Raw genomic sequence first — 21281 nt, 5'->3', positions numbered from 1 at the left:
ATGAAATATTTCTTAATTGCCGAATGTTTTCTCTGAATCTGAAAATAAAATACTGTAGCACTTAACACTTAATCTACTGGGAAATTAATTCAGATATGACACAATATCCCATCGGGTTCGGCATTGCACAGGTCTTATGACCATGGCTGTTTTGAGTAGAAAGAGAAGATGTATTTTACATGTTCTTTGTAAGTGTTCTTTTGCTACATGCTTTAAATGATTAAATGATTCTTGATTTACATTTAAAATATATGACTGGGGATCTATCAAATTGAATAACTCGGTAGTTCTATTAATTCTGACCATATCAAATGTGCCTGTATTTGTTTCACTGTTTGCTCTGAGAATGAGGTACTCCCAGTGTTACACGTTAGGGTATTACATCCCAACAGGTCGTAATAATCCAAACAGTTATATATATGAATATCAAATGCCAACATTACTTCTCAATTGTTCTGTGTATTTTATAGTATATTGCAGCAGCAAATTGAAAGATTGTAGGACTCGTCATGATTTGTTTGTTGTATTGTTTTCGACCACCCCTGCTCAGATCTGAGTGGTTTCTTCTTCCATACGAGTTAAACTCTTGCTAGAGTGTTATTCTTGGGTAGCGACAGAGCAAAAAACCTAAGTAAGACACTATATACAATTGTAACAGGAAAGGAGAAAATGTATGGCTGGACTGGGAGTCGAACCTGGGACCCCTGCATCACAAGTCAGTTGCTACACTGACTGAGTTGTCCAGGCTGATATTCATGACCCAAACATTACATTCCCCCTCCTTGAATTGTATTTGCCCTCAAAAACAGAACCCAAGTTCTTATTGCCCCAGTAGGACTTTCACCTTTAAGTCCAGGGTGGCCAATGGCACCAAATTATGTAACAGGAAAGAAAAAAATGTATGGCTGGACCGGGAATCAAACCTGGGACCCCTGCATCACTAGTCAGGTGCTCTACTGACTGAGCTATCCTGGCAGTTATCCAAACCATTACACAATAAAAAGCTAAAAACTGGTATAGTTTCTATTAATAGATGGTGTTGTCAGCTGGCATCTTGTTTATGTGTCTAGCCAGGATTTGAAGTACTGCAATGATGGTATGAAGGCAACCTCAGGTGATAGATGGTTCCAATCACAAATTTTCCTTGGAAAAAAGTAGTAGAAGTGTGTGTCAATCTAAGTGTGTGGTAACCCGACATATGGTTGCCTCTGGTCCTTCTGTCACAAGAAGCTCTGTATAGATCTGCAGATATGGTCACTAATGCATGCTGGATCTTATTAAGCAGTCTGATCTTAAAGCCCCTGGTTTGTAGTGGTTCCCAGTGTAGATCTTTAATCATGTAGGTGATGCTGCCTGGATGATGATCTTAGTCATTCATAGTAGCCAATTGTGCCACTCTTCCTTTGCACTTTCTCAAATTGGTGTATTTGCTTGGAGTTCCAGGGGTCTCATTCAAGGATTGGTAGTACTAATCCCTGATATGCTGCAGATCTTGTTGTTGGATGGTGGGGGTGTCTGAGAACATATATTTCAAGTTCCAACACCCTTAATATCTTCAGGATACATCTGATTGGGATACTCATATGAATATGTAATTCAGATTTATTCACCTACTCTACTGTAGACTTTTTATATACAGGCAAACCTTGTTTTCTCAAACTCAATGGGACCAAGGTAAAACTTCAAGAAGTCAAAGAATATGAAATAACAAGGTTAAAAAACATAAGCAAAAAAGTGGTTGGGACTGCCAAATCACTCTAACATATCCCTTGTATTCGAGATATGAGTGTTTGAGATAATGAAGTTCAACTGACATGAAGCCTGATTGGGATGCATGTATTTTCGCATATCCAGTTTAAGTCTTTTTGAAATGTTATATAGAGTGATTATTATACCTGCTCAACAGCAGAGCACAGTTTCATGTTCTACCAGTTGTAGATTAAATTGAGCAGAACATTTCCTTTTCAGAATGACATCAATGATGTTGAAGAGTTGTAAAATAAAACTCATATGATGACTGCTCATAGAAAATTACATTAAGAATTTTTTCATTGTACAGATGACAGGTACATAACTGAAAGATATTGTATTCATAAATAAGATGTTTTCTTTTCTGTAGGTGTAAATATTCTGTGTCAGATATCTCCTAGTCTTGCTGTGACGAGAGATTTACCAATACAGTGTGTCACAGCTGAGGATAAGATGAACAATGCCAGACTGAACATTCTCTACACATCTGGTAGTGTCCCTCCAAATGATTTGTACAGCATTGTCTTATATTACCAGACTGAAGAATGCTTTAAGGTATCATATCTTTATAAATATTTATGGTAATTTTACAACAGCTTGTTAAGGTATGTCACTCGTCAGATTTTTAGAAAAGTCAGTCAGAACCTCTAACTTCAAAACTATTTATTACAATTCAATTTTTATAACATATTTTAATTAAACAATGCAAATTATTCAACATTCAATTAATAAACTGCTCACAAAATCATAAAGAAGCAGGATTTATGAGGGACTATTTCTTGTGGTGGAAGGATATTTAGAAGAAAATTCTTCAAATCTACACATTTGTTAAATTTAATAGCTTGGAACTTTAGCGCCACATATTTTTACTCAGAGAATATTTTCTGTTATGATATGCTAGGAATATTAAATATAGGTCTTAATTTATATTTTTAGAACAAATTTTACAAATTCACTCAACAGACTTTGCCAAGAAATGAAGATATATTATAGAAGTCAAGATAAAATTTACACTGTTTTTTGCCTGAAAATGGCATAATTTGACCAATATCTCAAAATTTACATCACTGCATGACCCCAACTTCTTCTTTCATTATTTTGAACTACACGATACTTCCAACCGATCAGCACTTAAGTCATAAAAAGCTTGATACTATAAAATATTTTATTGTCTATTTAGATTTTTAATACCCTAAAGATGATACTTTTTTAGTGCAAAAAGGTCACAACATAAATTTATGCGCATTAATTTGCATGATTTGTTCAATGATAAATATTATTCAAACTATTTTACGTAAAATAAGATTACATTTATTGCCATGATTACATTTGATAAAATATGATAAAGATTAAAGTGATTAACCAACGAGTTACAATTTAAGTGCAAAAAGGTCAAGTTAATTGTACCGTAGCTCAGTAAAATGCACACTGACCCCTTATTTTCTGTGCAATTTTGAGTCATGCTATATGAGTACTTATCTAAAATATACTTCTCAGAAAATCCTTGATATAACTAATTTCACGAGTGACATACCTTAAGCTGAAGTTATGAATGAGTTTACATATCAGTTATGTTGGATTTTCCCCATGAAATACTGCTAGGTTAGTCATTAAATGTTTTTACTGATTTGAGTTTATTAATTGGATTTGATTTACTAAACAATGTTGTTCTATTTTTCAGTGCCCTTTAATGAAAAAAGTGGTTATATCAAATAACTCTACATGTAATATTTTGATTGACTCAAGATGGAAAGCAAGAATAGAAATACGACCCAATAACACAGATGTTGTTAAACAAGACAAATCTTGCTTGTAAGTTATTTATAGTTTATGTATTTAGTAAAAGAGGAAAACACTTTCACTGAATTGCAGAATCCTACAACATTTTTTATTCTCCTGCAATTTACATATTACAAAATCAAAATTTTGAGAAAACCCTTTTGTGTTAGTCAGCTGATTAGTCTAGTGGTTTAGTCATTTGAAGTAAATTTCTAGATATATAGAGAAGAAAGCCGTTTTATACACTCAGAAAAACTTATTTCATACATAGCATTTTAAACAGGAAAGTGAAACCCTTATAAAATCAATGATATACAGTTGAACTTGTTCAGCGTTCAGACTTTCTAAAAATAATTTCCATTTTTTGCTATATAGAGACTAATCTCACTTGTAAGTGTTCAGTTGTAATAAGAGTATATAGTACAGAATGGTCAATTTTAAGTTTTGTCTTAGTTGGTCTTTGGGTCTTTTCCAAATAACTATATTGATGTGTTTCCCTTCATAAACTGCTTATTCACACTTAATGAATTTTTAAGACAAACCTACATTAATCAGAGCTTTCAAAAAGTTTGGAAACTGGTGGTATTTTTACAAAAATAGAAGGTACCAGGTGGAAATGATTTTAATTAAATATGTTATCAAATTTTTCTCCATCAAATATTTTGGCCATTACAATCATGATTTCAGCCATTTAAAAATTCTGGGTATTGACAGATTTTGAAAGACCTGATTAAAATCAATCTTTTGTTTTAATAATACATTATTGTGTTTGTTGGTACTGAAGAAGCTTTCGTACAAGCTATTTAGATATCCAGATTGTTCATTTATCTGGATGATTCTTTTTAGAACTAAGCTTCTGCACTAAAGAGGTTCTAATGTAGTTTGTTCTAGATTAATGAGGCTATACTGTAGTTTATTCTATAAGTTTTGACATTTATTTTTTTTGTAGGGAGGCAAAGTTAAGTAGAAAACTTCATGAATATGGGGAATATGATTTGTATGTGGCATTTAGTCCCTCCAGCACTGGAAAAGAAACACAAAATGGCTCAATTAAATGTAAAGATCCAGTATTGACAAATATGCCAGATGATTCCTACATTCGTAAGTTAAATAGTTCTTCTTATTCTGTATCTTTTGGTTACCAGTTAATGATTTTAAACAAATAGAGACAATTTTTTTTCTCTTTCTCTGATTCAGCCAGTGTTACTGTAAAGCGATTCAGGAAGATCATGTTCAGTGAATATTTTAACACATTTATATTTAAACTCTTAATTTTCTCTTTTACCTACTTCTTAAATATACCATGTAGTATGTGTAACTTCAAAAAAGAAAAAAATTGAAGAGAATACATACCAGTATTGTCGCTTTATAAAGAATTCTTTCTTTACATGTCAGTGATTTTATGGTACACTTTTATATTTAGCAAACATTGGATTGATTTCAAGAATTTGATAAGATTTTTATTATTTTGTATTTATTTTTAGCAATATATGTTGCCATTGGTTGTTTTGCTGGTGTGGCTATCATCATAGCAATTGGAAAATTTCTATACAAAAAAAGGTAAAAGCATTGGACAGAAAAGATTGTTCTCTCTCTTTATCTCTCTCTCTCTCTCTCTCTCTCTCTTAAGAAGAAAGATATTTGAATTGTAAAATTAACATGAACTGATTTTGAGTTTTGTAAAAAGTCTCTCTGCATCATTTCATGAGCTTATTAAGTGATTTTTAAATGAAATAAGGATGATGGGCTTCTTGCCCAACATGACTTTTGTTTATGTTTTTTTATAATATTTTGTAGATGGTATTGTTTAAACAGACTGTTTCTGACTACTGGAAATGAAAGCTTGATAAACCCAGTAAGAACACAATAATTATCAGACATTAATCATTTTTCTGTATTTTTGCAATGCTTGCATGTATTTGATTTATTCTCATTTACTCAGCATGCTTTACATTGGGGCAGATCAGAGTTCAAGGCTCACATAAGCTTTTCTGATTTAAGTTTGTCTTTCATCCATTTTTCATTCCTTAAAATATGTTTTTTTTGTCTGTATACCTTTTCACATTTTCAGCTTCACCTCCAGAATCACTGGACCAATTTCAACCAAACTTGGCACAGCGTATACTTTTTTGTTGTGATGGATCAAATTTATACTAAGGGCTATTCCAGGAAAAAATGTACGGGAGGGTTGGACGGCACTTAATATATTTTTGTATGGGTAGTGGGTCTGGAGCAATTAAATTTGTATGGGTGGTTGTCCTCACTCGATATATTTTTAGATGGGTGGTTGTATTTACCCTCACAAATAATTGCAAATTACTTCTTTCCTCTCATTTTTTATAGATCGGTAAATACTGATATTTTCGTCCTAAACAGTTGTAAAGTGTGTTTACATTGAAAGTGAAAGTAGAATCGAACAAAACGGAAACAAGGGCAGATAACTATAAAAGCATGTGCAATGTGACTGCAATGACAGTGGGAGATTGGAAAACGGATTCGTTGTGCTTTGGACTCCCTGGTCCAGTTTCTTTTCGCCTGTTTAATCAAACATGATTACATTGGTAAATTAAATGATATCAGAAACAATCAGAAAGATCATTTTATTTTAAACCGAAAGTAGAAAAAATGTATCTGATAATGAACGTTTTAGAGCATGACTACGGAGTTTGCAAGTCAAATATTTTACTTTATACCACATACAGAGTAAAAGGAAGATGAGAAATGAGTTTGAAAACAATATGAAATATATTATGTCAAAAACATGCCAGTCCTTAACCTGTTAAGTGTTAACTTGTCGAGCTTGTATGCACCAATGCTCTAAGTTATTAGATGGGATTTAGAATTCATTCAATATATTTTTTTAAATCAAAGTTTTCACTTCACAGACACTGCCTACAGAAGTTTAGTCCCCCCCCCCCCCCCCCCCGCCCCCGAAAAAAAAAAAAAAAAAAGCAGGAATCATTTTGTTATGAACAAGGTCAACAACAATTGTTAAGGATAGCTAGGCTATAATTTACAATATTAATTTTAATTAATTGTAGGAATGTCATTTCTACTAGTACATGTGTATACATACTTGTAAAAGCTTTACCTAAGCTTTACAGACTACAAAGTCATGCATCAGAACAGATATACAAATCACTATAATAAAGGCTTTCAGTGGTTTGTATCATAGGCCTAAAGGAACAAATTTTTTAAGCTGTAGCAGGAACACGGGGAACTGTTACAACAAAACTTATGACTAAGACTAAAAACTTTAGTTGTTCGTAAAATCTTACAAAACTTATGTTTCTTTTAAAAATTGTTGGCATAAAACTATCTAATTTTTTTTCAAAAAGATTTAAAACATTTTTAAAGTAATGCAAAAAAGAAATTTATTTGCATAATAACATTTTGATCTTAGTCATAAGTTCTTTTGTAAAATGGGCCCTGGTTGAAAAGATGTCAAAACCCAACATTCATTCGAAGTCAGATAAATTACAATACCTGAAAAAAGTACATAAAATTTTATTGTAGGTATATATATATATATATATATATATATATATATATATATATATATATATATATATATATATATATATATATGACACATTTTTTTTTAATTTAGATGGGTGGTTGTATCAACAGCAATTTTAAATTGATGGGGGGTAGGGTAGAAGGTAATTAAAATTGTATGGGTGGTGGGGTAAAAATAAAAGTGCCTTCCAACCCCCCTATACAATTTTTCCTGGAATAGCCCTAATGAAGGGCTGCATCCATTTTCTAGGGGAGATAATTATTAAATTGTGAAAATCATTGAGATTATCAGAAAATATAATTCCTAAGGCATGTGTAAGGAATCACTTAATCATAAAAATGCAAAACTAAATTCAAAACTTCCTCACTGAGTACAAATTCAAGATTGGTGAAATAAATGCATCAAGAGCTAGGGTAGTACCTGAGGTCAAATTTTTAAATTGGGATTTAAAGGGGGAAATATCTTCCAAATTATAAGTGTTTTTTAACAACAGAATAGGTACAATTAGTCATATTAATAATATACACATATCTCCATGTAGTGAAGATTAAAATTTGTTTAAATCATGACCCCAGACCTAGAGTGAAGCAATAATGGGGGAGGAGGAGGGTCAAAGTTACATTGTACATGTATATAGGAAAAGATATTTTCAAATTCTCCTTAAGAACAGAAGAGCTACAAATTGATATATTATTATATAAATATTCTCATGAATGATAATTCATATTTCTTCAAACTGTGGCCCCTGGGCCTTGAGTGAAGCCACAATAGGTGGTCAAAAATTAACATAGGGATATATACAGAAAAAAAATCTTCTTCTCAACAACAACATGGGTACACTTAGTCATATTAATATACAAGCATCCGCATTTAGTCTAGATTTCAAGTTTGTTCAAATCTTGGCTGCTGGGATTGGAGGATGAGTGGCCTACAACAGCGTTTCAAAGTTTAACATAGGAACATGTTGGAATCTTTCTAAAAATCTGATCAGTAAAAGAAGGTCTAAAATTAGTGATATTAAAATACCAGTATTTCCTCGTGAAAATTCAAGTTTGTTCAAATCATGGCCCCCAGGCCCAGGGTAGTGCCACAAAAAAAGGGGCCAAAGTCTGTCATGGAAATACAAAAATGGGGTTTTTTAAAGATTATTCTTTTAAAAACAGAGGGGCTAAGTAACCATTAATCATATTTGTAATTAAACATGCTCATGTAGTCAAGAATTTGATTTGTGCAAATCATTGTCACTGGGTATAGGGATTGGTTACAATAGGGAGTCAAATATATTTTGTATAGGAATTTATATGGGGAAAAAAATCTTGAAAAATCTTCTCAAGGATAAAATAGCTACATTTAGCGATATGAATTTATACTTACAGCAGTCTTGCTTTATTGACATAAGAGGTCACACTCGTTTTAAAAGAAAGTCTAAACAATAAAAATGACAGAAATTGCATAGATGTAGATGTATGTAAAAAAAAAAAAAAAATGCGAATACGAGAGGAAGCAATCTGCGTTGCCATTTGTCTCCCCTTCTTTTGACAGAAAAAGTCTGAGTTAGCAGACGAGAGTCCCGATTCCCCATTCAAACCCACCCCACGCACAACTCTTAGGCAGCGTAAGACAACTAAAAAGCAGACACGATCTGCTGATATATCTGGTGGGGACTCGGTAAGTCTGTGTTCAAAAAACTGTCATCCAGGGTTCATATCCTCAGAATTTGAATTTTAGAATAAGTCAACTTTCAGAAGAATAGTTTCCTTTCCAATTTGTAAGCACAAAGCTTGAGTGAAGAATATAGATGGAAGTAATAGTACATAACAGTTTATTTCATTGAAAAAAGTCACAGCTCTCAAGACAAAGCTTTCTTTTATATCCTGTTTTAAACATACAAATGTATGCTTATGTCCATGTCTTTTTGAAATAACTCTGATCTTGTGTTGGCAAAAGTTTCTTTGATTAAGTTTTCTCTGAAGTTAATGATATTCTTGTTTATGTCTAAGACCAGTTAACTGTTAGAGTGATGACATATAAATGTTGGTATGACTTTACAGGGGGCCTACACATCAGAAGATCTGGGCGTGATGCAGACAACAATAAACCCAGCAGATGAACAAGACAACAGACCAAAGAAAGAGAGACTCAAGTCATTAGATACATTCAGAGGGTATGAATTACATGTCTGTTATTTTTATCTTGATTTCTTTATTTCAAGTGCATAAAACTTATTAATATTCATAATGATGTCAAAGAAGTTTATTTTTTAAGTAGCTAGAATGATACATTTTCTGTTTTGGCTGCTGAGTCAGCAATGAATTGCTGTACCAGATAAGGTGTAAAATTTGACCTGTTTGAAGTCATACAATATCATTCAACAGCTATTTTAAAAGCTATTTTTGTGCACAAATTGCACATAATCCAATATTTATAAAACATCACATTCAAGCAAAATATTGTAAAGTGGCTTTAATTTTTATATGAATATTTAGGAAAACTGAATTCCTATTATTTCTGTTTATTTATTATAACTATAAATAATGTTACTTTCCTTTTGTGTCTGGATTGCCCTTAAGTCAGATTAAAAGTCAAAGCAATGAAACTATAAACTCTACATGTAAATCTACATGTAAATAAATTATATATATACATGTTGATAAAATAGTTTGTTAGCAAATACACTCATTATCTAGGTCTAATAGCTAGTGTACAGGGATTTACCTCCATTTTGTCTTTATCGATCTTTTATCCTTTGGAGAAATACCAAAGTAGTACCATGGTAGTTAATAAATGTACCTTTCTGACTACCGGTAATAAGGAAAAGTTTAAACTATGGTGTCTACAAATACATTGTATTTATGATTTTATATTATAATTTTTTTGGTGACATGAAAGTGATATATGTATAGGGAGAATGCTAAGAAAATGATACATAGGTGACCACAAAGGGCTTTTAATTTTATAATCAGACAATTTTGACTTTCAGGATTAGTATAATCGTTATGATATTTGTTAATTACGGCGGAGGGGGATACTGGTTTTTCCGTCATAGTCGATGGAATGGTTTAACATTTGCTGACCTTGTGTTTCCATGGTGAGACATGCATGATGTCATTCTTTGCTTTGGTGTTGATGTGACTATATATAGCTACCGAATTAGCAATCATTTTCAATCTCCTCTGACTTGCATTTACTAACAGTCTGTGTTTGATTTATGTTACTGTATTTTATATTATTTTCTACATGCTAATGAAGTATTACTTTGAAGTAAATGTGTCAGATTTCATATATGATGAGATGTATGAGAGCACTTCATTTTAATACAAGTCTTTTGAACTTACATTATACTGTAAATTCCTTATTTTTTGCGAGGACTTAATTTTGTGAAATGACTCATAAATGTCAAATCGTGAGAATATGAAATTGTAAGAGGACTGTTGATGTTGAGTTTTTAGCTCACCTGAGCTGAAGGCTCAAGTGAGCTATTCTGATCAAAATTTGTCCATTGGCTGTTGTCATCGATGTAAACTTAAAACACATTTTCATCTTCTTCTGAAGAACCACTGGGCCAGTTTCAACTAAACTTGCCACAAAGTATCCATGGGTAAAGGAGATTCAAGTTTGAAGGGCCTTGCCTTGTTTCAAGGGGAGATAATTATAAATTTGTGAAAATTTATGGCATCATTTAAAAATCTTCTCCTCAAGAACTACTGTGCTAGAATTTATGAAACTTTTGTGGAATCATCCTGAGGTAGTAAAGATTCAAGTTTATTCAAATCATGAACCCCCCACAATGGGTGATAAAAGTTTTACATAGGAATACATAGGAAAAATTTTTAAAATTCTTCTTCTCAAGAACAGCAAAGCCATGATTGGTCATATTTACATAAAAGCATCTTCAGATAGTGTAGAAGCAAGTTTGTTCAAACCATGACCCCCGGTGTAGGGAGGGGCCACAGTGGGTGACCCAATTTTTACATAGGAATACATAAGGAAAATCTTTTAAGTCTTACTGTTAATAACAGCTAAGCCATGATTGGTCATTTTTACATAAAAGCATCTTCAGGTAGTGTAGAATCAAGTTTTTTCAAATCATGACCCCCGAGGTAGGGTGGGGCAACACTTTTATATTAAAATTTTTTAGTACTGAACTAATTTCATTTTTTTTGTAGCCGAAGTGCTCAGGTGAGCAATGTCACCATGGGCCTCTTGTTTACATTCATTTCATCCATAGAAAAATAAAAGTATTGTCAAGTAATTTTATTTCGCAAGATGTGCTTCTCACAAAATTACGTGTTTATAAATTCTTAACGTACATTTAGGAATCTACAGTGCTTTGGAAGTGATTAAGAAATATCAATTTATAATCTACTAATAAAACAATCACTCTTATGTATTTTTATGTTTTTATTATTCAGTGATTGCTTTTGTTTCACCAAGTACAGCTTGCATCATTGAGTTGTTGTTTTATTCTCTATTAACTAACCGGTAAAAGCCTTTATGCCATCACTAGTATTTAGATTCATTAGCAGTAAATATACATGGAATTTTCTTGTCTGCATGTGGTGCTTGTAGAATCAGTTTGACCATCATGAATTTTGTGAACTATGGGGGTGGTGGCTACTGGTTTTTTGACCACTCTGACTGGAATGGTCTGACTGTGGCAGATCTTGTGTTTCCATGGTAATTCACTCGTATTTTACTTACCCTATATATACTCGCTATCACTGAGTAAGTACCTCTCACTGATCTTCTGTTTTGCTGCACTTTCTATTTACTAAACATTGGTGCATATTGTTTGCTACATTTAACAGCATTGTGTAGGTCAAAGGATTGTTTTCTTTCTTGTAATTTACAATATTTTTAATTAATTCCCTCAAGGAATTTAAAATAAAGTTAGAAAACATGCAAAATAATAAGTTTCGATTTTTATATGGGAATTTAATTTTGATTTTGTATGAATAATAAATTTACATATTTTTTTGTAATAAATGAGTATACTTTGCTAAACATAGTTTGGAAGCGTTGCAGATTTGAAAGTCCATTTTTGGATTGTGTAACATTGCAGGTTTATTTGGATTATGGGCACAGCCATGGTGTACTCATTTACAGGACTGTTAAGAAGAGTCACCCCCAAACACAAAATTTTCTGGAAAATATTTAAGAGGAGCTGCATTTTGTTTGTGTTGGGTTTACTGATAAACACGGGAGGATGTGAGGGTATGTATCTGCATTAAAACAATCATAGCAAATTAGCAAGGTCTAACTTACATTGTACAGACTTCTTATGTAGGAATTTATTACAGAGGAAATTTTTCTTTGTGTTGACAATCTTTTCTCAGTAAATGCTTAAGCTTTCTAGTATTTTTAGCCTTGAATTATAGAAAATTTGCATATACATGTATATGAAGTAAAATTATTTAAACAATAAAATGCTTTCTTTGGTTGTTAGTATGGGAATTAATGTTGCAGCTGTTGCAGAAAAAATGCATATGTAATTTTTTTCTGCAATAGCTGCATAGTTATTTCCCATACTAACAAACAAAGAAAGACATTTTATTGTTTATACTTATATCTGTACAAATAATCATTGAAAGTAGGATTTAGTAGATGAAATAGTGTATTGTTGATATATATGTCATTGTAAGTTTCATTGATGGAACAGCCACTGCTCAAGAAATCTGTACAGGTGATATGCTTATTGCTGTTTACTGACAGATAAACAGCAATGGTTTTCTTAAGAAATAAAGGACATAATATTCATTGGATGTAAATATTCTATCAATCCCATGTGAAAAAGGAAAAAAAAATTAAACAAAGAATAAAATCTTTAACATGTGTATATATTGAATGACACTTCACAAGGTAAACACATTTTATTTAGAGACATATATAACTTAGGTCCAAGTTAAAATCTACACTTTGTGGGTTTTTTTTTTATCATAATCTACAGTTTTTATTTGTTTTGACAGCTACTGCTCTTACTAAGCTGAGAATACCTGGCGTATTACAGAGGTTCGCTGGAACATACTTTGTCGTGGCATCCATTCACATGTTTTTTGCCAAAACAGTGGATGTTAGCATGGTAGGTATGCAGTAAGTTTTGTTTTGTTCTTTCAAATTTGATTTTGAAGTTAAGTTGGTTTGCTGAGTTTTGGAGCCCGATGATTAGATATACATAAATTAGCTTCAACAATATAGCCCTCTCCGATATTTTTAATTTGATGTTTTCAAGAGAGGGCTACTATTCAACAGGATCTCCATAAATATATATTTTTTTTGACATGGGCCACTTTGGGCAAAATAAATTGCTTTTGCATTTGACTTAATTTGAATAAGATGGAATTTTTATTCATTAACAACAACCTAGCTCTTAATTTATACATTAGCACAAGGTAAAATACAACTGTGTGTTAACCAGTCATCTTCTTCAGCAGGTCTTGCAAGATGTACTGAGACATACGCTTGAAATTTAGAAGGCTTGATAAAAAAGTAAAAATGATTGTTTCGCATAGTAAAACTAAAACATTGATAAATAAAAGCTTTCAAGGTGGAATTTATTTAAGAAACAGCAATATTTATACTTAAAATAAAAGGAATCTCAAATTTCATATGTTATTTGTGTCACCCGTGCATGGCGGATATATAGACATCACTTTATCTGTCTGTCTGCCTGTCAGGGAGAGTAAAGGTCCCTGCAGATGACAGTGTATTTTTATATCAATTGATTTATCATTAAAGTCATATGTCTGTATCATTGATATCTCTCAATAACCAAAATCTTGCCTGTTGACTCCATTCCCAAGTCACACATAGGGGAATATTAAATGAAGATTTGTAATCAAAAGCAAGGGTCAAAGTTAAAGAATAAAATAAATGATATGTCTTGAAGTAGTTTGAAACAAAATAATCATATGAATCACATCCACAAGGTTTTCTCGGTTTAATGAATGATTTCATATTTATATACAGGTAGAGGATGGTTAAAGCAAAATACTGGTACCTATTATTTTGGACTCAGTTGATTCAAAATTATTTATATCAGCTTACAGTGTACCAAAGAGCTATATGTATACATGTACATGTATATGCTTTTTTTAAGTTATTATTTCTAGAATTTGCTATTCCCTTAATTAAGCATTTGTTCTGATTTTCAAACTCAACTGATAAACAAGGTACTTGAATAAGAAATATTTATCATATGGACAAAGGATGGATCCATTCAGTGTGAAGAATTAACCTGTTTGTAAAAAATAAAGCAGTCATCAAACTGATAATTTTAATTCCTTACTTTCAGTACACCTACTGGGGCTTTATCCGAGACATTGTGGATTATTGGCTGGAATGGATATTTTATCTCGTTTTTGTGACTGCCCATATTGTTATCACCTTCGTATTAGATGTACCGGGCTGTCCCAAGTAAGATAGAAAGAGAGAGAGAGGAGAGCAATGTTGTATATTAATCATGAGCTTTTTTGTTAATGGATTTTAAAAAATCATGTTTCTCATGCCTTGATCATGATCAGCATACAGCAAAACTTTTTAATATAGTGAAGTGCCAGGGACTAACAATTTTGATTCATTACAAATGTAATTCTATATATCTGTTCACAACACATCTTAAAACTGAAATGAAAATCACTTCCCTGTAAGTGTAAATTCATGTTTGCTACATACAACTGTGGTTTACTGTATATGTCTGGCCTGCTTCCTGACAAGCTGAGAATTTGGAAATGTAAATCATTAAAAGCTGTTATATAATGTATCAAAAGTAGGACTAAGGTGTTTGATGGGAAGATGTAGCATGGTCGTGAATTGTTTAGAGTAAATGTGTCTTGTAACATGAGTTGTGTCATTGCCAGGACAATTATAAAGCATCAAGGCCACAGAATTATACAGTGAAATTTTTTTCAGTTTTTATACAATATTTTGAACACTGCTGTCTGTTTTCTAAAGTAAGAATCTTCCTTTGTTGTGTTTATTGATGTTTTAAGTTATTCTTGTGTTTTCTTTCAGAGGATATGTAGGACCTGGTGGTCTACATGAAAATGGACAACATATGAACTGTACAGGTGGTGCTGCAGGCTACATTGATAGAAAAGTGTTTGGGGAAGGACACATCTACCAAAGCCCTACATGCAAGGTTTGAAGAACAGATATATTTCTTAGTGTATTAAATGATGTTAAGTTGGATCAAGTTTTCTGATAACAATCTATCTCTTGATTTACAGGAGATATATAAAACCACAGTGCCTTATGATCCAGAGGGGCTTTTAGGAACACTGAATTCCATATTTTTGTGTTTTTTAGGGTTACAGGTAAGAGACTACAGGTGCATGATTTTTAGTATGTTAAATAAATTCAACTTTATTTGGTTATAGATATTAGTTATGTTAAATTAAAAAACTATTCATCAAATTTGGAATAAAAAAAAACATTTATACCAGCTTTGAAACTATAATTACATTGCTCTTACAACAATAAATGATATTTTTGTTTTATATAGGCTGGTAAAATTTTGATGACATATAAAGAGCCAGCAGCCCGAGTGAAGAGATTTATAATTTGGGGGGTAATTTTGGTAAGTGTAGATAACGTTCCCTTTCAAATTTTATACATGTACCTTTAAATGGGGTGTATGTATGGCATGCATGTCCATCCTTATTCATCTGTTAGCTTTGTAACTTAAATATTATGTGGCTTAGAATCATCAAATTTTTTCAACTGATGCATTTTTGGTGGAATGTGTGTCACACTTGAAATATAAGTCTCTGTGACAAATAATGGTGTTAAGGTCAAATATGGCAAAACCTTCTGGTTCTTAATTGGAAAATTATTTGGCATAGAATAATCAAACTGGTTAGTTAATGCATCTTAGGTAGGCGTGTCACACACTTTAAGGTGGCTGTGATCTTTAATTAAGATGATATGTTCAAGTACGTCAAATTCCTTCTGGACTTATGTAGTTTTAAGGCCTAGAATCAAAAAAACTTTGCAAATGGATGCAGCTGTGGAGAATGTGAATTACACTAGAAATCAGGTTATATTAATGTTTTAACACTTCATGAAGAGATTCATGATACATTTTATGGGACATGAATTCAACATGTACATGTATGTTTATGGTGTTTTGTAGTGTATAATTGCCGGTGCTTTATGTGAATTTAAAAAAGATGGAGGAGCAATTCCAATCAATAAAAATTTATGGTAAGACATCATATAAAAAGACTGAATCTCAGTTTATATCATTAATATATTATCTGTGCTTTTATCATTGTGCATGCAATATGGATGATTTATGAAAATGACATTAGAATTAATTTTGAAAAAAAACATATTCAGAATTATTGAAAATAACCAAACAATGATTATTATCTGAAAAGATTTTTCTAGTTCATTTATACTTCTATTTTTTACAGGTCATTATCTTTTGTTCTGTGCATGGCAGGCTTTGCCTTTTTCTTGTTAGCATTTTGTTACCTTACCATAGATGTTTATAAAGTGTGGAGTGGGGCACCATTTTATTTCCCAGGTAAGGTGCTAAACACCTCTTCTATTATCTTCATTAATTACACATTAATGTAAAAAGTAAATCATCAACAATAACTTCTGAGTTTTATCAATTAGATCAGTGAGTTAGACGTACAACAAAGAGAGATTTTATTCACTTTTTTTCAACTACACAAGAATATTGCTGTTTTGATATATTACTAAAATTAAGAGAAGATGTTTATTTCAAAGATAAATAAAAAAAAAAAAGAGGGATACAGTCATTGTTAAAAGATAAAGATATTTTTTTTTAACATATACATGCTTATATTAAATACTTGATATACACATATATGTACATAGTGACATCAGTTTATACTCAAAAAAATTATTAACTGTACATATAATTGGAAGTTTAAATATGGAGTTAATTAAATAAAATGTATCTTATAAGATATGCTGTTGATGACACAGTATTTAGATAAAATGCTCTGTGGTACTTGTCCTTTGACAGGCATGAACTCCATTTTTATGTACATTGCCCACACTACGTATCAGAATTTTTTCCCTGTTGGTTGGAAGGTGGATGAAAACCACTGGCAGCTTCTGGCACTACACTTGTGGGGCCCAGCCTTCTTTTGTCTCTTTACCTACATGATGCATTGTAAAAAGATTTACATCGCCATTTGAAAACTAATATGTGAGAATTGCAATTATATAACTCTCCCTAGCAAATCCCAAAACTGAACATCCCATTTTCCTGAAATCAAATGCAATTTTTATCATTGCAGTGTACCAATCTTACATAAGAAAGGCTAGTTAAATTGCAAGAAAGAAAATTTAGCATAAAAATGTAGAAATATCTTTTGAATGACAGGTTTATATTGAAATCTGTTATGAATACAGCCCTTAAGATATGCTGCTTTATGTATCACTCAAACACTAAGTACCATAATTATACCTTGCATTTGCTTTTTACCTAAATTAAGCGGAGTTTATACAATCAAAGTTTTTGTTGTCTTTCTGAATGGTGCACTTTTTAACATTTCTCTATATTCAAATGTGTAAATTTTGTACATTGATATACATATAAATGCAGAATATGGAGACTTCTTGTTACTTTCTAAAGGAATTGGTTAAAATCCCAACGTGATGCTTCTGATTTTGAGAAGTGTGTAATTCCAAGCTAGGCATTACAGTCTTGTTGAGAGATTCATTTTCAGCTTCAGCCAAGTCACTTCCGTTTCTAACAGTTTAATTAAAAAAGTCTTGTCATTTGTTAACTTTTTGAAATTCCTTGTAAACTAAAGTTTTCAGTCTTTTTGAAATAGATTTCAGTCTTCTCCAGGTTGGCTTCATGCTAAAATCACAAACTGGTTTGAAGTCCTATGGAGACCCCAAACAAAACATTTTCTACTTTTAAAACTAAAGTTTTTGATTGCTATGTTGAAAAATGGTATAGTTATCAAAAAGATCTGCATGCCCATTTAAAAAGCTTTAATTCTTGATGATTAATGTGACTCAGGTGAGCATTGTCTTATGGGCATTATGTTTATAATCCACTCTGGAATTAAGCCAGAAAACAAGGGTTTTCACTGTTCTTTATTTCATCTGATGTTAATGATATCATGACACAGATGTGCACTGCTTTGGAAAAAAATACAACTAGCAGTTTCATTTTTTATCTGCAATACAGTGCAGCTTAAATTACCCAATAATGCTTACCATTTAAATTTTTTCCTTGTAAAATAAAAGGCAGAACTTCTCTAAATCCTCAGTTACATAATTTTGTTAAGGTATTCAATTTATTTCAAGACATGCTTTTTTTTTAATTATTAGAAAAATTGTTGACAAACAAGAAATTAACAAAGTACACTTGCACTTTTCAAGTGATTTGGATCAAAAGTTTTGCAAAGTGAACATGTTTAATACAAATTTGTGTATACCTGGTAACTCATGAAAAGACTGAGTAAGTTATTCAATAGCAGCATAAATGGAATATTAATGTATAAAAATTTTCCTTTTCCAGGTATGAACCCTATTCTGTTGTACATGGGACATGAAGTTTTACATCGTCATTTTCCAATCAGCTGGAAAGTGTCTTCTGAACATTTTGCTCTACTCTTTATGGACTTATGGGGCACAGTATTCTTTGTCCTTGTAGCACTGGTTTTGTACAAGAAGAGACTTTTTTTCTCCATTTGACATGTATGTGACATTAAGGTTCAAAATCCATTTCAGTCTACTCTTTATGCATTGCTCACATTGAAATCAGATACCATTTGTTATGTCAAATAGTGCCAAATATGGGGATTAAATCAGAGCAAGTTTTCTCTGTATTGAAAACATCAGTAAATTTTAGTTTGGTAAACCATAGTCATGTTTTGTAGCAACAGTAACAGAAATTGACTTTTGGGAATTTTTTTTTAATAATATGCACTACAATCCTCTCAATAACCTGTTTAAGCAATTCATTTTAATACAACACAGCCTAATTCTAGTTTGTTAATGAACTATAAATATCTCTCTTTACATGTACCGCAAATTAACTCAAATTTCAAGAAAAGTTAGCCTTGCCAGTGTCCATGCAGTAGACAGTGTGATGATCTGAGTTGTATGGTATGATAATATGATTTATCATTTCTAAGGTTGAATAAGACATGTATCAAACAGATTTGACACTTTGGAATTTATGACAATTTGACTTTAACCATTTTCATATGATGTTAGAGTATGTCCTTCCGTTCAGTTTTTTTAAAGTACTTATATGTACATGTGTATACTCTAATAGCAGCTACAATTAATGTATTAAGGAAAAACCTTTTTGGTTTTGTTTTATTCATCATGGGTTGTTGCATTCATATTACATGAAACATGATTTATTGTACAGTGCAATATACAACTTTAATAAAATTTATATACACGATTTCACTTATCACTATGTACACAATGCTTTTCTTTAATTAGTGAAAAATCTATCTGATGTCTTTAAAATCCCGTCACAGATTAAGAAAGATAGTAACGCTTCAGTACTTTTATCTGAATGAAAAATGTGTTGCCACAAAGGACAAATACAGACGTTTTTCAAGGTCATCTCCAATTGAATCAATTTGGATACCAATTCTTTCACTAAAGAATTCATTCTTAAGTGGATATTAAGTCTGCTTGGTTAAAGAAGTCGTTAAAAAGAAATTGTAAACGGTTTAAGTGCATTTCTTTTACTAAAATTTTCCAATGTTGCAGCCTTAAGTGATCTAAAGTTTACTTAAAACGTGTCATGGGTATTGAATGGTTATTGTTATGAGAACAGCACGGCAGATGGTCGTCCTGTAAAATAGGCTCTCGAATTTCTGTCTTGTGGTATTTATTATCTGGTGTTTTGTCCTGGGCCAGATAGACAAGAAAAGTTATGGTAGAGAATGACGTCATCAAGGCGGCTGCTCCAGCCACAATCAGACACCAGGGGATAAGGACGGTAATAGTCACGTGACTCGCCGCTGCAGGGAACTGGAAAGTCTTCTTCATCTGGAGGGTGATGGTAGTTATCTTACCAACAACTACCCATAGCATGATAGCTGAAAAAGTGTACAAAGTCTTTATGATTAATGCGTCGGTATATTGAAAACTTGGTTTTTCACCCAGCAAAATATTAAATTCCCCACCTGAAACTGCAAAACAAGCGCATGCTACAATGCCAAATCCCCGTCTTATAACCTTCGGTCTGTAGTACAGAAGAAACGACACTAACCCTATCATGAGGCAGGCTATGCTAATGGATGCCTCAATCTGGTACTCCAAAAGGCCACTTAATGCATTGACTGGAAAAAGTAAAATTAGCATAAAAGGGCATTCATAGACTATAAAACAAATAAGAAATGGTATATAAAGTACAAGAAATTACTTACAGCAAAATTCTTTGAGTAATTCAAGATGTTGGACGTGAAACTTAGATAGGTGTTTGTTATCATAATCAACAAAGGTTTCTGTAAAACAGGCTAATTCAGTTCCGTTTTGGTATTGTCCTTCAAAGCAGAATGAAAAAAACCAAAGTCCAGCCGATACTTCTGCCGACAGGTCAGATATAGTACCAGTGGACCCGTTTGTCGCAGACGACTCTATGACGTCATCGTAGAACTCCAAATGGAACTTCATCCATCCCGGTGTCGCAATGGTTGTGAGCTGACATAACAGCGACAATGCAGTGAAAATCAAGAGTAAAGTGAGGTTTTCGAACAGAAAATGTTTTATTTCACTGTCGGATTTCTTTCCCATTTTACGACTTTCTTCCAAGTTCTTGTACGGATCCTCTAACAATAAAATCGTTCATTTACACCAAATGTTCATGCAGTATCAGCAGCAAACAACCACCTTGTATTTTTTTCCTAACAGCTGTCAAAACTGATGTATATAATTGTCACTGCTTCTGAAGGCTTTTGTACTATGAATCCTAGTTTCTAGTTAAAACCACGAGTTTGCCTCGATCCAGCGCACTGAGCTACCGCTAACATACGACCCCATTCAATCTACCCGAGGACGAAACTCGATATTTTATTTGTGCAAATAATTCTCTTTGTATATTTAATTTTTTTTAACTTTTTTCTTCAAGGTCACGATCATGCCACTCGTCCTGTTTCAGAGCAACTGATGAGTCTGTAAACATTATAAAAAGTTCACTTGTAAGTTGTAACAGATAAATGCAACTGACAATACTTGCTTAATTTAAAATGATTATCTTCCAATTATAATCATG

At 32.3% G+C, this 21281-nt stretch overlaps 2 protein-coding genes across 4 annotated transcripts; one reads left to right on the top strand and one right to left on the bottom strand.

Annotated features, from left to right (window-relative positions):
• Positions 1–132: 132 nt before the first annotated feature.
• Positions 133–19466, top strand: LOC133204331 (heparan-alpha-glucosaminide N-acetyltransferase-like). Of its 3 annotated transcripts, none has more exons than XM_061340071.1 (17): positions 133–188; positions 2120–2304; positions 3431–3561; positions 4478–4629; positions 5013–5088; positions 5326–5383; positions 9100–9212; positions 11618–11725; positions 12111–12262; positions 13015–13127; positions 14340–14461; positions 15059–15185; positions 15274–15360; positions 15549–15623; positions 16179–16249; positions 16462–16574; positions 18561–19466. In XM_061340071.1, exons 1-17 carry the CDS (start codon positions 137–139, stop codon positions 18734–18736), a joined length of 1911 nt encoding a protein of 636 aa, XP_061196055.1. In that variant the 5' UTR covers positions 133–136; the 3' UTR covers positions 18737–19466. The 3 variants fall into 3 exon arrangements, with proteins under 3 accessions (XP_061196055.1, XP_061196042.1, XP_061196047.1); XM_061340058.1 differs by lacking the exon at positions 11618–11725 and adding an exon at positions 10029–10136; XM_061340063.1 differs by lacking the exons at positions 11618–11725; positions 18561–19466 and adding exons at positions 10029–10136; positions 17046–17224.
• On the bottom strand, positions 19332–20954 carry LOC133204404 (uncharacterized). Its single transcript, XM_061340131.1, has 3 exons — positions 20437–20954; positions 20194–20349; positions 19332–20106 (listed from the first exon to the last, which is right to left on the bottom strand). Exons 1-3 carry the CDS (start codon positions 20801–20803, stop codon positions 19793–19795), a joined length of 837 nt encoding a protein of 278 aa, XP_061196115.1. The 5' UTR covers positions 20804–20954; the 3' UTR covers positions 19332–19792.
• Between the last annotated feature and the right edge of the window lie 327 nt (positions 20955–21281).

The sequence above is a fragment of the Saccostrea echinata genome, unplaced genomic scaffold (assembly GCF_033153115.1).
Source record: "Saccostrea echinata isolate AGI-Se365-2 ecotype Australia unplaced genomic scaffold, CSIRO_AGI_Sech_v1 ptg000002l, whole genome shotgun sequence".
Taxonomy (NCBI): domain Eukaryota; kingdom Metazoa; phylum Mollusca; class Bivalvia; order Ostreida; family Ostreidae; genus Saccostrea; species Saccostrea echinata.
Note: the sequence above shows the minus strand (reverse complement) of the source record. Positions and strands in the feature narration are given on the sequence as shown.

What these genes read in the sequence shown, in the direction of transcription:
- LOC133204404 (XM_061340131.1), bottom strand. Translation starts at nt 20,803, where the DNA reads ATGGGAAAGAAATCCGACAGTGAAATAAAACATTTTCTGTTCGAAAAC. An exon ending in ATTACTCAAAGAATTTTGCT is followed by an intron (nt 20,350 to 20,436) that starts GTAAGTAATTTC and finishes TACTTTTTCCAG; the next exon opens with TCAATGCATTAAGTGGCCTT. An exon ending in CGCTTGTTTTGCAGTTTCAG is followed by an intron (nt 20,107 to 20,193) that starts GTGGGGAATTTA and finishes ACACTTTTTCAG; the next exon opens with CTATCATGCTATGGGTAGTT.
- LOC133204331 (XM_061340071.1), top strand. Translation starts at nt 137, where the DNA reads ATGACCATGGCTGTTTTGAGTAGAAAGAGAAGATGTATTTTACATGTT. An exon ending in GATGTACCGGGCTGTCCCAA is followed by an intron (nt 14,462 to 15,058) that starts GTAAGATAGAAA and finishes GTTTTCTTTCAG; the next exon opens with AGGATATGTAGGACCTGGTG. An exon ending in TAATTTGGGGGGTAATTTTG is followed by an intron (nt 15,624 to 16,178) that starts GTAAGTGTAGAT and finishes GGTGTTTTGTAG; the next exon opens with TGTATAATTGCCGGTGCTTT.